At 30.5% G+C, this 15,905-nt stretch overlaps 1 protein-coding gene across 1 annotated transcript; it reads right to left on the reverse strand.

The window, feature by feature from the left end:
• Positions 1 to 12,474: 12,474 nt before the first annotated feature.
• Positions 12,475 to 14,592, reverse strand: LOC129285540 (uncharacterized). The gene is made up of 2 exons (XM_054921277.1): positions 13,835 to 14,592; positions 12,475 to 13,738 (listed from the first exon to the last, which is right to left on the reverse strand). Exons 1-2 carry the CDS (start codon positions 14,061 to 14,063, stop codon positions 12,840 to 12,842), a joined length of 1,128 nt encoding a protein of 375 aa, XP_054777252.1. The 5' UTR covers positions 14,064 to 14,592; the 3' UTR covers positions 12,475 to 12,839.
• Between the last annotated feature and the right edge of the window lie 1,313 nt (positions 14,593 to 15,905).

Here is a 15,905-nt window from a genome sequence, read left to right on the forward strand (position 1 = left end):
ATATCGAGTTATTTGTTTGGTTGAGTCTTATAATATAAACTATATCTGCAAAAGCTTCAAATTTTAATCTCTTGGAGTTGTTTACATCTTTGCATCATATTTTCATTAAATATTATATATAACTGTTTTAATAATAATAATAATTGAAATGTCAATGCATCATTTTTTTAAAAAATAGAATAATAATAAAGTAAGGTTATAGTTAGAAAAAAATAATTTTAAAAAAAGTTAAAGTGTAAAAAATACTTAAAAACACTTTTTCCATGAGTATTTGGTTAGAGGGGATCCAAAACTCTATGTTATTGGGGCCAAAGTGGCAAACTATTAGAATTAGAATTAACGAGGTCAAAATATTAAAACTAACAGGGTTAGGGAAGATAAATTTTACATGGATTGCATGTAAGTTTTGCAAAAATGAGCGGAGGCAAGTTGCAACGTAGATTCGCCATTATTTCTAATATTTTTAAATCAATACTAATGTATAAATATTTATTAACTTTATAAAAAATAACAGTATTTTTAATTCATTAAAATAACATGATATTCATTCTTAAGTTTTAAGGATAGAATTTAATGAATTGAGGAAGATTAATTTTTTTTATAAAGTTAATAATTTATTTATTATTGATTTAAGGATAAAAAAGTTTCTAGATATTTTTGTTAATTAACCCTTATAAAAAGTACTCAATCCTTTTAAAAATATAAAGTATTTTTAACTAAATCTCATATCAGTAAAGTAGTTACTTATCTTTAAACCAATCATATCTTTTCATATTTACCCTTATTTAATAAAATATTTCATTCTAAAAAAATATAAAAGTAATCTATTTGATAGGGGCATTTTGAAAAAAAGATAATAGTTACACCTTAAAAAATTTAAATGCCTTATATTTTTTAATATCTAACCCTTTAAAAAATACTTTATATTTTTAAATAAAAGAAATACATAATATTTTATATTTTAAATTAAGTAAATTTATTAGAAAATATTTAACATTGTAGTTGGAAGGATTTGATGGACCGATGCAAATGAAATGAGATACACCTAACAATTCTCCAGTACTGATGCATGTTGCCCCATTGTAGATTTACGTTGCACTCTAAAACAGGCGCATTTTAATACACTCGAACCTAGCCTAACACATGGGACCGACTCAGTAATTACGTACTATATCTCCAACAATATTTTCAAGCTGCTAATTAATTATTACAGTCGATTTTTTTAATTAAAAAATAGGTTCAGGCTTTCACACATAAATTAAATTCCTTTTAAATTTTCTAATAAAATAAAGTAGATAATTTATAAGGTTAAGAGATACCAATGCCTCAGAAAAATTTTCAAGTGAACAATTGATATCTTTATTTTTTAGAAGGAATAATGTGTCTTTAAAAAAAAAGTAAAGCAATGTTGTTCTATATTATTAGAGGTCCCACAAGTCACTCGACCTACTTTGAAAGCCACATAACCCTTATGATTGTCGTGTATTATTTCTCGTTAGCAAATTTGCCATCTAAACCCTACTCACGCTATAAATTTGCCTAGATTCATTCGAATGCATCTCAAGTTCCCATTTTTTAGTGACAACAATGATAGACTCAACGAGTTCTTTGACGACAAGAAGTAGATAAACTGTTTGTTTTGTTAAGACAAGTGTGGAAAGCTTGACTACGAGGGTTGATTAATGCTTTGTCATTAGTGTGGAGTGAGACAAACCAAAGGAGGATAATTTATGGTTGCTCAGACTATTAGCAAATGAGTATTCAAACTTTTTCATCCCTGCTTCTTGAATTTTCCATTGTTAATTTCGAGTGATTTGCAATAGTTTTTGTTTGGCATGATGATGAAATGGGGAGAGGCCAAGGGAGGTGATCAACGAGCTACCTGACCATGTTGATAGGCTGTATGACAGGAATGGAAGGCTCATAACAGATGAGATGACAATAGTAGATTAGGTCTAAAGCTTGATGTAGAGATTGATGGTATATATGTTGAGTCGAAGAAAATTTAGAATAGATCTTTAAAGAATTAATTCATATTCGAGTTTTGAAGAAGAAATTGAAGTTGGAAATGGGTATAACGCTTCTTAGCTTGTTTTTATTTTATTTGTAAAAGTGTTCAAGAGATTGTATTCAATCGATATATGAATATAATCTTGAAGTAGCAAATATGATTAAGAGGTTGTATGTAATGGTTGAGCTTTAATTGCCTAGTGTATATGTTAACTTCTTAATTTAATGGTTGTGATTGCCATTCTCATTGTGAAACCTTAAAATTTCCCCTTTTTTGAATAGGTTAATGATAAATTTAACATGCCAGACATATATAAATCTTCCTTATAGTAATCACATCCCTAATTCCAGAAGAAAGCATTAATATGCAAGAAGGCAAACATATTCAAATTTGCCATATACATTGATTAAACATGAGCTTGAGTTACAAAATATGTGCTAGGAAGTACATGCATTCTGCCACATCAGAGGGCTACAAAATAAAAGTAAAAGTGACCATACCAAATGGCTACAAAACACCAAAGGGCTTAAATATGTGTTTCGACATACCAAATGGCTACAAAATAAGTCAAAGTCCGGACAAAAAAAGAAAAGACTTGAAGTTTTGGTGTGGATTACAGCTTCAATCTCTTCAACATTTGTCTTATGCACGCCTCTTATTTAAACCTTTTCATCTTCAAATTCCTTCAATAAACCCTCTACATAAGACTAGTCCACATCCTTAGGTGATTCCATTTCACACTAATTATCCTAATTAAAGACAAAACTAAGCACTAAATCAAGGGTTAAATTCCGATTTCACTGTGAATACAATTTTTTTTTTAAAAAAAAAAGTATAGCTCACATGTGACCGGAAAGATTTGATTCTGTACTTGTTAGTTGACGATGGATCTCTGCTTTATCCTCTCTTTTGTGAACCACAATTTGCCCTACAATCGTTCTTGCCCTAACGCGTTCTCTAGCTTTAGCATTCTAGAATATTTGATTATATATATATATTATATATATAATTAATAGAAGTAAAGTAAGAAACTTATTGAATTTTTAGATAAAGTAACAAGGTTTAAGTGTTTTTTTAGTTTTGATTAAAAATACTAAAAGTAACTTATGAATAAAATCAAAAGATGTAAGTTTTGAAATATAAATGACTTCTCAATTAGTTTATATGTAAAATATATTGATAACTTAGTTCTTATATATTATTAAATAAGAATAAATTAGTCATCAAATCATTTTAACTATTATTAATCTTATCTCTTATTCAGCGTTTTGTTATTTTATTTTATTTTTAAAATTTGTGAGTATTTTTTCTTATCTATAAGAGGATTTTAACATTGTTGCCTTTTATTTAAACAATAAAGATCAAACCAATAATTAAGACAAATATAAGAAACCAAATTTTAAAAATTAAATCAAATTAAAAAAATTAAATTTAAAAAACCAATAATAACTAGACTAACTTGAAATACTAAAAAAAATTCGTTATTATTATTTGAGTTGGCAAGATAAATGCTTGGAGGCACAGGTGGAATCCCAACGCCATCAGTGTCACATTCACTCAAGGCAACCTCAGTGCCACTGAATCACAAACGCTTCCACGTGGAGTAATTCATTAGAGGTGGGTTTGTTTTTATGCTTTTTTCCTCTATTATTCCTTGACCGTAAATTTAAACTTTTTAGATCAAATATATATTTTTAAAAATTATCAAACATAAATTACCAAATCTAATTTAATAGTTGAGATCTGTAGTAAATTTTTCCTCTCCCCATCCTATACGGACGAGGAACGGCAACTCTAATTTATTGTAAAGTTTGAAAGAGACAAGACCTAACTTTTAGCAGATATCTTGTCTTTCTTACCCGAAATGTTTGGAATATAGGTTTCAATATGTGTATTTTTTTTTAATACATTTTATAATGTCCTAACTATTTAATAAATCTCTTAAACTTTAAATTATATAAAATAATTTTTTTAATTTTTAAATTAATAATAAATTTTATCGAGCTTTTAATTTATGTAAATAATTTTTAATCATTGATTATATACTCCTTAAATTTTATTTTTATGTGCATTTAAATTCTTAAACTTGATTGATATACAAATAATTTTTAAATTTTAAATTATGTATAGATAATAATGTATAAAATTAATCATATAAAAATATCTATATAAATATAAAAGTTAAAAAATTCATTGTAAAACTTTAAGATTAAAGAGGTTTTGTGTATCTAATTCAAAATTTAAAGAAATAATATATAATTTAGCCTTTTTAATTATTGCCTTCTTTTTTGTTTTCGTAAGTTGAATAATTGGATTCTACATGAAATAGAAAATATTTTGATTCTTGAATTTTGAAACAGTAAAATTTGTATTTATGATTTTTTCAAAAAACAAAGGATGTAATTGTGATTTTTTTAATTAAAAAATATTTTAAAAAAATACAAAGCTTTCTAGTTTTGGGATTTCAAGATATTAAAATGTCTATATCTTATATAGAAGTCACTAATTCAAAGAAAAAATGAAATTAAAAAAGTTAATGCATTATAAAGGACATTAAAGGCTCTTACTAAAAGTGCTTGGAAATACTCCTTCTTATCTCTATAACAGAACACTTTTTAAAAGAATTTTTTTGATCCTTAATACAAGACACTTGATGATATATTAATTACATTTTTTTAATATTACTAATACTTTTAAACTCATTAATTATAAGAGAGAATTTAATGTAAATTTAATTTTTTCTTCATTTAAATATGGCTAAAATTGAAAAATTATTTTATTTTCAGATCAAATTAATTACTTAATTCCCCTCTTTGATTTGGTGAGTTAATAATTTAACTATCTTTTTTTTTTCTAATTTCAGAAAGTAATTAGAAGTACCTTGTAAAGTAAATATTGGGGGAAAGAGCAACCAATTTTGTGGAGGGAAAATCCAGAAAAGGATGGCTAACCAGAAAGATAAAAAACGAAAAACAAAGAAACAGTTTAAGAGAAACAGTTTAGTGAATGAATAATAATACTCTGCACCACCATTGCACACCTACATTTTACACCATTTATAACTCATGCTGTGAGGTGGCATTCCCACGTATAATGACGTTATATCCTCCACCGTTTTTAAATTTTAATTCAATCATTAATTTTTTTTATTTTTAATTAACTTATGATATTTCACGGAATCAATAAAACCTTTAAATCTTGTTAATTTTATTTAAAAATTTAATAAATTTTTAATTTTTACACCTATTAAATATACATATTTTAAAAATCAAATACTCTAATTTTTAATAACCTTCCTAACATTTAAGAGGGGCAAAATGATAAAGTTGGATATAATAATTATTAAGGTGTCTACAAATAAAATTAAATAAATGTTCTTTTTATCTTATAAATAGGATTAGATAAGTACAATTTAAGAGAAATGACGGAAGTTAAAAGAAATTAGACTGAAATGTTGTTGTGATTAATGAAACAAGTTATCTTATGAAATTAAATATTGATTTTATGAAGAAAAATTTGAGTAAAATGTAATAAATATTTCTTGAATTTTATTTTGCTTATAAAAATAATGAAATATATTACAGTTTCTCTTATAATTAAAAATTGAAGGAAGTACTCTGATGCTATTTGCAAGTTCCTTGCAACATATTTTTGAAAAAACTTTTAAATTTACTAATCGTATTTAAAATTTAATAGGTTGCAATTATTCCTTTAAAAAAAACACGCACACATACTATTCCTTAAAAAAAAAAACACACACACACACACTAAAAAGAAAATAACACAAAAGTTAACAACTTTCAGTTCAATTTTCTTACTTTATTTAACTTTTGGAGAATTTTTTGCAATTCTTGAAAAAAAATAATTTTTATGATATCATTAATAGTTTTAACTACCATTTTTGGTTAATAAACTCATTTAATAAAAAAATTCAAATAATTTCAGTTCATAAAAAGTTAGATTTACTTAATTCTAGAAAGATATAAAATGCTTTATATCGAACCTACTAAAAGTGAACTTGATATATAATACACAAATTCTTATATACATTCAATTTACAACGATGACAAGCAGGTCTTTGTAAAGTGAGCATATAACATAATAATAATAATGATAATAATAATATCTAAAAGTTTTCATTACTCAATGTGCATGTGCTCTCTTTATATTAATTTAGCCGACATACTATTAATGATGCAAAACTTTCTTGGCAAACCTCTCTAATTTAGCTTATAAAAGCAAAGGGCAGGGTTCTAGCCTCACCACCATAACCAATCCTCAGACTATCCCTTTCGCTTTATATTCTTTACTTTCTTACCATTTGCTTTCATCTACCAGATTTCATACCCAAATGGCTTCTCTTTCTACCCATTTGCTTATCATAACTCTCTTATTGCTGTGTCCTTCTGCAGCATTTGCAGAGTTGAAGCCATTGGCAACAGAAAGCTTCTCCTCTCCATCAATTCCAGATTTTAGTAACCATCCTGCCCTAAGGTTTCCTCCTTTCCTCCTATCACTGACTGGCCTGAATACAGATTGCCTCCACCAATCTTCACGATTCCGACATACCTCTTTCCCAATGTTCCTTCCTACTCTTCACCTGCCTCAACCACAACTACCCCTTGAAGGGTAATCTGGTAACTTTGTGTCCCTCTGTGGACTTTCCATGGCATTCTCTAGGTTGCATACGTGCTTGTGTGCTGAAAAAATAAAGGCTCATGTACGAGCTTTGCTAGTCATCTTTGTTTCTGTGTCTGCTTTTCTTTTTTCTTCTGGTGTAGCTCTAGGAGGTTCAAGTAGAAACCTTGCTGTGTCCAATCTGTTTCCTCTTGTTTCTCGTGAACATTGTTTGTATGAGAAGAAATGTAATGAATATATATATATATATATATATTGAGTGGATCATGAGCATTTGAAGCACCAATCTTATATATAGTACCAGGTCTAGCGTATGCTAATCACATATTCTATCTACTTCTAAAATATCTAAAAGGGGTGACTATATAGTTGAGAGTATTTGCCCAAAAATTTATACATAATAATCTTATAGACAGTAGGAACACATTCTATGGAGGGTTGCATATAACCGTAGAAATGCAGAAGCCTGACACAGTCTAAGATCACAGATTGTTCTCCAACATTTTCCCAGTCAGGACCACATTCTATGGAGGGTTGCATATATCCGTAGACATGCAGAAGCATGACACAGTCTAAAATCACAGATTGTTCTCCAACATTTTCCCAGTCAGGACTTGGATCCAGATGTCAAGAAAAGGAAACTTCTAACTAAATGCCTAAGATACACGAAATGCAGAGGACCCAGCTTATACTCAACGCTCAAGCTGAGCATCACACATACAGGATGGCCATTCATTTTTTGTGTTCGTTTATTTGTTCCTTTTACTTTCTTTCTTTTTCTTTGTTTTTTGTTTTTTTTGGGTTCTCATGATGAGATGCAGAGAATACTCTTTTACAGGTTTATGCATCATTAATAAATAATAGAAACTTTAACATGCCTAAGTTTAACATTGCCAATATGAGCTGCACCCTTAACAATCACCCTTCGTTGGATGAATTGAAAAATAAAAAAAAATCAGAAAAAAAATTCTTAAAAATAATAAAAAATTCCATTAGAAATTTCTCCTACTAGTTTTCTCTCCTCTCTATTTTTTTCCTCATTTTTCCCTCCATCTAAACCAAACCCTACCGACAATTCAAGCAGTTTACATTTTGTGGAAGACACCCCAACAAGAGCAATTTTATTGCAGGCTTCTTGTTCTGAAGCCTGGTTTTCATGTCCAGCTATTGTTTTCTCAATAAAAAGAAGTTATATTCACGATTTTTACCCTTTTAGTATATCATCCTTTCAAAATGGATGGCAAAATTCAGCTTCAAGCTCATAATCAGGTTTGGCTTATTCGTTAAAAAAGCCAGAAATCCAGCGATGTAATGAGTTCGAGCTTAGCTTATTGTAATTCTTGGCAAGTAGCAATAACAGTAATACATACAAATGCACCAGTAAAACTGTGCAACTCCAAAGAGACATGCAGGGAATTGACACTTCACTTTCATAGTTATTCTAACCAACTTCACAGCACAGAAAGAACATTTCGTGCAGGGCAATCAAAAGTTCCTACTAAACCATAATAGGGATATAAGTGAGCGAATGGTGCTGAAAATCAGTACATAGAAGGAAAAGAAGGCATATATAGATAATAGAAGGCTTAAGATAGGAGAAATTCAAATTTTTTTACAAAACTGATCTAATATATCAGTCAACAAACTTCAACCTCCTGTCCTCATTACATCAGAAAATTCAAAGTAGTATCTAGCTGCCTATTTTGGGTCAGCTGTAACCAAATGATATGCTATAACCAATGCAAAAATGGAAATGCCAATGTAGTTGGCAATAATTCCCAGGCTTGATCATCAATCATCTCTTACGTCCTGGAGAATATAAAAATAGTTAATTTGAGAGAATTGATCATCGGGATAAGTAGCATGAATAAACACAAATAATAGCATATTTTCAAGTATCATGATGTCAGTTTCAATTCTCGCTACATAAAAGTTGCCCAATATAAACAGGATACCCCCGAGTCAAGAAATTATACATCAAATATCGAAGTCTAAAAGGGATAGAGTAATTTTTCCTTTGAATGGACCACACGCCAAAAGTACTGCAACGCATGGCAATACAAGGTAATCCAAAATTAGGGCTTCAAAACAGTAATATATAACTAGATATAATTTTCTAACGCAATTCACAGGAGAGATAATAACATAAAAGCTTCTCAAAATATTATTCTCATCTTTCTAACATTTAAATCCTATTAAAATATGTCAACAAATATTAAAAACCAAAAATAAATTTGCATGGAAGCAGAACCCGAAAAGAACCGTAAATTTGAGAATAGTGCGACTCAGCAGATTTTATATTTTTATACTGATGAATGCAGGATGCAGAAACAGAGTATCAAGGCGGGGAAAAGGCAAAATTAGGGAGAGCGGAACAACAAAAACAAGTCTCATTCCACTAAGTAGGGTCGACTACATGAATTGTACAACATCATTGTAATTTAATCATATACCAAGCCTTTAGCAATGGTGTTAACTAAGAGATTTCGGTCAATAACTTTCAAAGTGTTCTCTTTGACCTTCTTTTACCTCTGTTAACAAGGCTCAAAGTTATCCGTTCTACTTTTCTCACTTGATATCTCCTGCGATCTTCTTTGTATATTTCCAAATCATCTCAAATGATTTTCTTCCATTTTCTTCTCAATAAGTGCTATGCCCACTTTTTCACATATGTGCTCATTTCGGATTGTATCTTTACGTATATATCCATACATCTATCTCAATATTCTCATCTCTATTACTTCAACTTTATGCTCTTTGCTATCCCATTAAAGTATAACATTCACTACAATATAACATAGCTGGTCTTATAGCAGTTTGATAAAACTTTCCTTTAAGTTTATTAAATACCTTGTAATCATAAATAAAGATAGGAAATTCCAAAGAAAGGGGTAGGGAAAAAATAATAAACTTGAACTGCATACTGATCATTAGTGAATCCAACTTATATGCAACTCCTAAGCTACTGAAAACCTAAAATCATCAAAAATGACCTAAGGCTGCTTGATTCAATAGAGAGGAGAGGAATTTTAGTGTTTCCCTTGTTTGGTTTAAGAGAAGAGTGATTTTTCCCCTCTATACTAATTTTAAATATATTTATATATATATAATTATAATTATAGTATATAAGTATGAATGTTTAATAAAACACACACACACACACACACAGCACTTTCATTCTCCAAACAGTCTAGGTGATAAAAGAGATGCATTCTCCTATGCCTAAGAGCAGAGAGAGACCATGGCATGCTAAGAGAGTTAGATAGAGAAAAATGTAGGAATTTTTTCTTTTTGTTATATGTAGGTAGGAATTTTCAGAAAATCACAATGAAGGGATATCTTAGTCACACTACAACAAAAATATACCCTCCCCCTCCAAATCCCCTCAATTTGGAGGGGGAAGTTTAGGAGGGGAGGGGTGGGGAATTTAAACATTTCCCTCCCCTCCTCCAAATTTTTATCACCCAAACAGGGAGGGGAGCAAAATCCTTCCCCTCCCCTCCATTTCGGTCAAACCGAAACACTAGGTAAGAATTGAACATTATTGATACAAATATTATATTATTTTCCCATGATCCAAATATTTCTTTTCATATGTCCCATCTTTCCATTCCTTTCTCTATCAGAAACTAATTAAATGAATTTCAACCATCAACTTGACCATAAGGATACAAAATACAAAATACAAAATGCAAAAAAAAAAAAAAAAAAAAACAGCGATAGAAGGAAAAGGAAGTTATAGACTGGACCTACTAGCCCACACAAAACTCTTTGATTCATGAGAATAATGGTCAATGAAACCATGACACTACATCAGGAACAATTCAAAAAAGTAACTTCAGAAACCTTGTATACCATGATTGGTGACACTAATGAGCTTGCAACTAGATTTCCCAATAATTAATTCATGAATCTTCTACTTCCACTTTCCAGTTAGGTTAGGTGCCTTCTTCCATAAATATTGACAGCCTCTAAATTTTTTATACTATCAAATGAAGAATACTTGTCTACATCAGTTAAACAGATTAATACTCATCAGTTGCTTTCTAGTGAGAGTAAATTAATAGGCCATGCACGTCATACCAGATAAAATATAACCATGTATGCAAACAGCAAGGAACTTCTGTGGTAACACTTCATATCATACAATGTCGATCTCATACAAACAGAACTTTTAAAAGACGGAGAAACTGAACAACAAATTTAAAAATTTCCCAAGTGTAAGGATCATGTTCGTCAGAATGTATAAACAAAACAACTATTTGACCTCCTTCCAAACCAATCATGATTAAAACCCCAGAAATTGTTTGTTAAAATGCCCAAAATTCTTCATGGAAACAGATTACGAAGATCAGGGGCCGCAAGGATGAAAGTGAATAATAATGTGAGGAGAATCGTTGAAGATGTCACCTTTTGCCGTTGAACAGATTTCTTCTGTGAGATCTTCTGGATTTTCTGCTTTTGGATTTTCAGATCTTCAGCGTTTATATAGGATATCATTATCAACCAATCACTTACGAGTTACCACTACAGCGGCCAGTAAAACGTCGTCGTTAGATATGACGGACTTATTTGGTTTTGTACTATTTTTTATTTTTAAAAATTAGTTTACACGACTCATTGGTTTTGTACTATTTTTTATTTTTAAAAAAATTTGTAAACTAATTTTAAAAAAATTATTTTTAAAAAATAATATAATTATGATAATTTGAAAATAATTTAGAATTAAAAAATGATGTGATGATCGCCCAGTAATTAATAATGATTGCCTATGATAATAATATTCATAATTAAAAGTAATTTATAATAATTAAATGTAGTATACTTTATAAATAAAAAGGAAAAATAAAATAGTTCTAAAATGTTTTTATTTTTATTTTTTTAAAAAGAATGATTTTGAAAACATTTATATTCAAATTATTTACCAAGGCAATTTTTTTTTAAAAGTAATAATCGTTTTTGAAAACACAAGTTAAACCAGCCCCCTTGGTTTGCTTTGTTTGGACCGATGAAGAGTAAATGCAAAATTAAAGTCAAAATAGTAATTACTTGAAAAATTAAATATACATCCTAATATTAATATTTTTATATAATTATCTGATAATTCTTCTGAGCTAATCATACCATAGCCTCATATTAATTAATCCTTGACTTTTGGATTCCAAAGTTTATAGATGGCATGCCAGTGGAATCCATTGTCACATGACAAAGTCTAACACAAGAATGACCGATCTGAAGATTTTTGAGTAAAGATATCCAATAATCCGCACAAGTTTAATTCAGTAAAGATTCATTGTTTAAATAAGTCACCTTACTATTTTAATTTTTTTTAGAGAAAGAAAAACATTAATAATAATACAATTTAATTATTTTTAGTATTTTAGAGAAATTTTTATATTCTTTTTTCTCAAAAAGGAAAAAAATCAGTTGAGAAAAAATCATGTTAGAGCTCATGACTGATGAATAAAAATTTATAAAATTAGTTTTTCACAAAAATGCAAAAGGGAAAAAAAAAAAACCCAATCTAATGAAATACTGAAAAAGACTGCACCACTGGTTAATTCTTTTAAAAATATCACATCATATCATAATAACAAATTAAAAAATGACAAAACAACTATATATAAAAAACGTCCTTATTGATTTTTTTAAAAAAAAGAATTCTGTCCAGGTGTCCATATTAGAATCATCTGGTATTTGCTTTCTCTTCTACTTTTCCATGTCCACCGTCTCAGCTGATGTTGACCTAAGCACCTTTTACTGTATCAGCATGCAAATATCACCATAAAAAGGACGGCAAGAACTAAAAGAAAGAGGATTGGAAAAAAAAAAAAAAAAAGGATCCTTTTTATTTATTTATAAGCCTTGTCACATCATTTTTGCACCATACAGAACACAGGAAGACAATCCATAATTGATTGAATTGATCAACGTCAACTACATCCACATTACACTCCAAATTTTTCCTCACCCACAACTTCAAATTCAAATTCAAACCTAGAAACATATGCAAACAAACACAGAACAACATCAACAGCCCACCATGTAAATACTGCAAAAATTCATATGATCGGAGAAACCCATTTTGCAGGTTAATTAATAATAATACTAATTAAACCCCATTCATATAATCTGTGATATGTTATGTCCTGTGTTTCTGATATGTTATCTGAGTCTCTCGATTAATCTGTCAACCCCACCATTGATGGACTGCAACTCCTTCATCTCTGAGTCTTCCATACAAAGCTAAGCATTCCCAATAAGCTCTGTGATTATTCCTCTTCTTCCCAGATTTCCACCATTCATTCTTGCACTCTAGGAACAGTTCATCCACAATGCAGATTGTTCTCTTCTTTATCATCTCCTCCACTACCTCTGCTTCTGCCTTCATCACCACAAAGTCTTCTTCCTTCACATGATTAGCTAACCAAGAAAACACATCTGTTTGGGGAACAGACTGGTCTTTCGGTTCAATTTCGAGACTGTGAATCTCGAAATGCTTGCTCTTTGGGTAGTTCTTTTTGAACCATTCAATCGCGCCTTTGTTTTCTTCAGGCAAACCTATACCGATGAAGACTCTTCGCTTGTATCCTTCAAGAGAGTTACCCATCAAGTTGGGTAGGTACTTGATTTTCTTCAAGTACTTGTTGGATTTCACTAGAGACTTTTTTGGTGGCTCAAGAAAGACATCTTCAAGACCATTTAGAACCACCTTCTTGGCTTCTATTTCCAATTGGCAAAGCTTTCTCTTTGATGAAGTTTCAGGGCCAGTTTTCTTCAGTGCAACTATGATAGAACTGTAGGTATGGAGATACACAACTCTGTAATTTGGTTTCTCTTTGAAAGCATTTGATGGGTTAGTGCCTAATGGAAGAGCCACAATGCCATCAGATTTCAGAATGCGATCAATAAATGCAGCATCTTCAGAAGCAGAACTGAACACAAAGTCAAATGACTCATTAGGGATTGAGATTTTTCTCTCCAAATCAGGGCCCAGAAACACTTCAATTTCATTGTTGAATGGAACAACATCCCGAAATCCATTTGGAGGGGTTATAACAAGAGCCTTATCGTCCTTTCTGAGAAGGCCTTCATCAGCCAAATCATGGAGAAGGAAGTTCAGAAGCACACCATTGATTAAAGGAGGCTGAGAATCAAATTTAGGATGAACTGCATGTGACAAACCTGATGAAGAAGACAATCCCTTGAGAATGGAACCCAAGAAAGGCAACGTGACAAGAGCCATAGCCAAAAACAGTGAACGAGACATAATACGCAAGATCTGTACATCAGGAATCTTTAGTACTAAAACAGTATCAGGATTCAAAGGAGTTCTTGGTCTACCATGAAAGCACTTGATCTTGCTCCCATTTTTGCGTCGATTATACCCATAAACCATCTCCATTTCTTTCATGCGACGATTAATTCCTAACCCACAGAGCTAAACCCCTTTACAAGAATTGCAAGTACGGGTGTACAAGAAGTTCAAGATTGGGTCAATTCGCAGCAAAAGAGAAGACCCAGATGCAGAAATCGAAGAAATCACAACGACGAACGGGAAAAAAAAAAAACAAAACTAAGCTTACGATTCCACAAAAATCTGGAACCTTTTCTTCTAGCGAGTGCAAAATCTGGAGGCTGTGTGGTTCCCACCCACGAGTGCGACTCTCCTGCTTTGCATTCTACAACATAGGAACATCAATTGCATAACCCTCTCGACCTCCATTAACCCTCCAATCCAGATGAGGTTGGTGGGATTCCAAGCTTGCCACAAACCATAGTGGCCGAAGAAGAAGACGTACGATTCTGTGAGCGTTTGATTGTAAAGTATTGTGATGGAGACATGGAGAGTGAGAAATGTGAGGGGAAATTTACAGAGAGAGGAAAGCACGAAACGGATTCGAAAGGAACGAACTTGTGAGGTAGAGGAGTGTGGTGGTCTGCAAAGAAACCATTTGCTTAATTTGGCCATTAATTAATGATTAATTACGTGTAAGATATATATTTGGGTTTTATATTGAGGCCATTAATGAGGACATTTAAGATTTTAACTGCTTTTCACTCGGCAAGCAGCGAGTATTTTCCGTGTTTTTCCCTCCCAGGTAAAAAAAAAAAAAAACAAGAAGAAGCTCTTAAGTATAATTTATAAAAAAATGATAATAAAATCTCAAAAACTAAATTAATGATAGTTAGATATTGATAATTGTTTTCTTAAAATGAGTTATAAATACTAATTTAAATAATTCTAAACAGAAATCATCATTTTTTCTTGACTGTTTTTATTGTCAATATATAAAAAAAAAAAGGCATTTCAGAATCTTCTTATGATTAATTGAAAGATAAGTTGGAATAAAATAAAATTAAGAGACAAAATTCAAAAATAAATTCACAAGGTTAAATTATTGGGCCAAATAGAATAGCATAATAATGAGTGGATAAGATCATTATTCATGTCTCTTATGATTCAGGTCAAGAAAAAATGTCTCTTGTGATCTGGGGTGAGGCTTCTGTTTTGGTATTATGTTGCTTTCATCATAATTATTCCGACCATAACTATTCAAAACCGTGCTCATGCTTCATAATAATTCTCAAGCTTTGATTTATCCCCAGGAGTCAGTACAATTTGTTCTTAACCTAACTATTCTACTCTTAAATTTCCATTTTGGTGGCTTTGACTCGATTCAGCTTAGTTTTAGTTAATAACTATTTTATCAATATTTTTTTAAAAATAAAATATTTTATGTTGATTTATATAAGATTTTATTCATCTTACCAAAAAAAAAAATCCAAACTAGCCCAAGAAACCAACTTGGCCTAGCTTGATACTAAATAAACAGGCTGTAGAATCCATTACTTGCACCAAATGAACCTTAACATTTAATAAATACTTAAAGTCAAAATATATTAACTTTGTAACACCAAATGAGCCATTACGTTAGAGAGATAAATTTATTAATGTCAATATCATTCAAGTTTATTGATACAAAAAGTTTATTCATTAATACAATAAACCAATGTTGGGGGTTTTAAGTGTTATAAAGGACTCAACCTCTTTAAAACAAGAATTAAAATTTAAACCTTGCGGATAGCGGGAAAAAAAACTACATTAGGAGGGCTCTCTTACCATAATTGAGGTTCAAACCACCTCAAATTTGAATTAGTAAAATAATATTGGATAAAGGAATAACCTAGTAGTCAGCCATGGGCACCCAGTATCCTAAAGTAATAAAAAGATAAAATACCGATAACGTTATAT

Source organism: Prosopis cineraria, unplaced genomic scaffold (genome assembly GCF_029017545.1).
Source record: "Prosopis cineraria cultivar Desert tree isolate PC_DT_omini unplaced genomic scaffold, ASM2901754v1 PC11, whole genome shotgun sequence".
NCBI classification, from domain to species: domain Eukaryota; kingdom Viridiplantae; phylum Streptophyta; class Magnoliopsida; order Fabales; family Fabaceae; genus Prosopis; species Prosopis cineraria.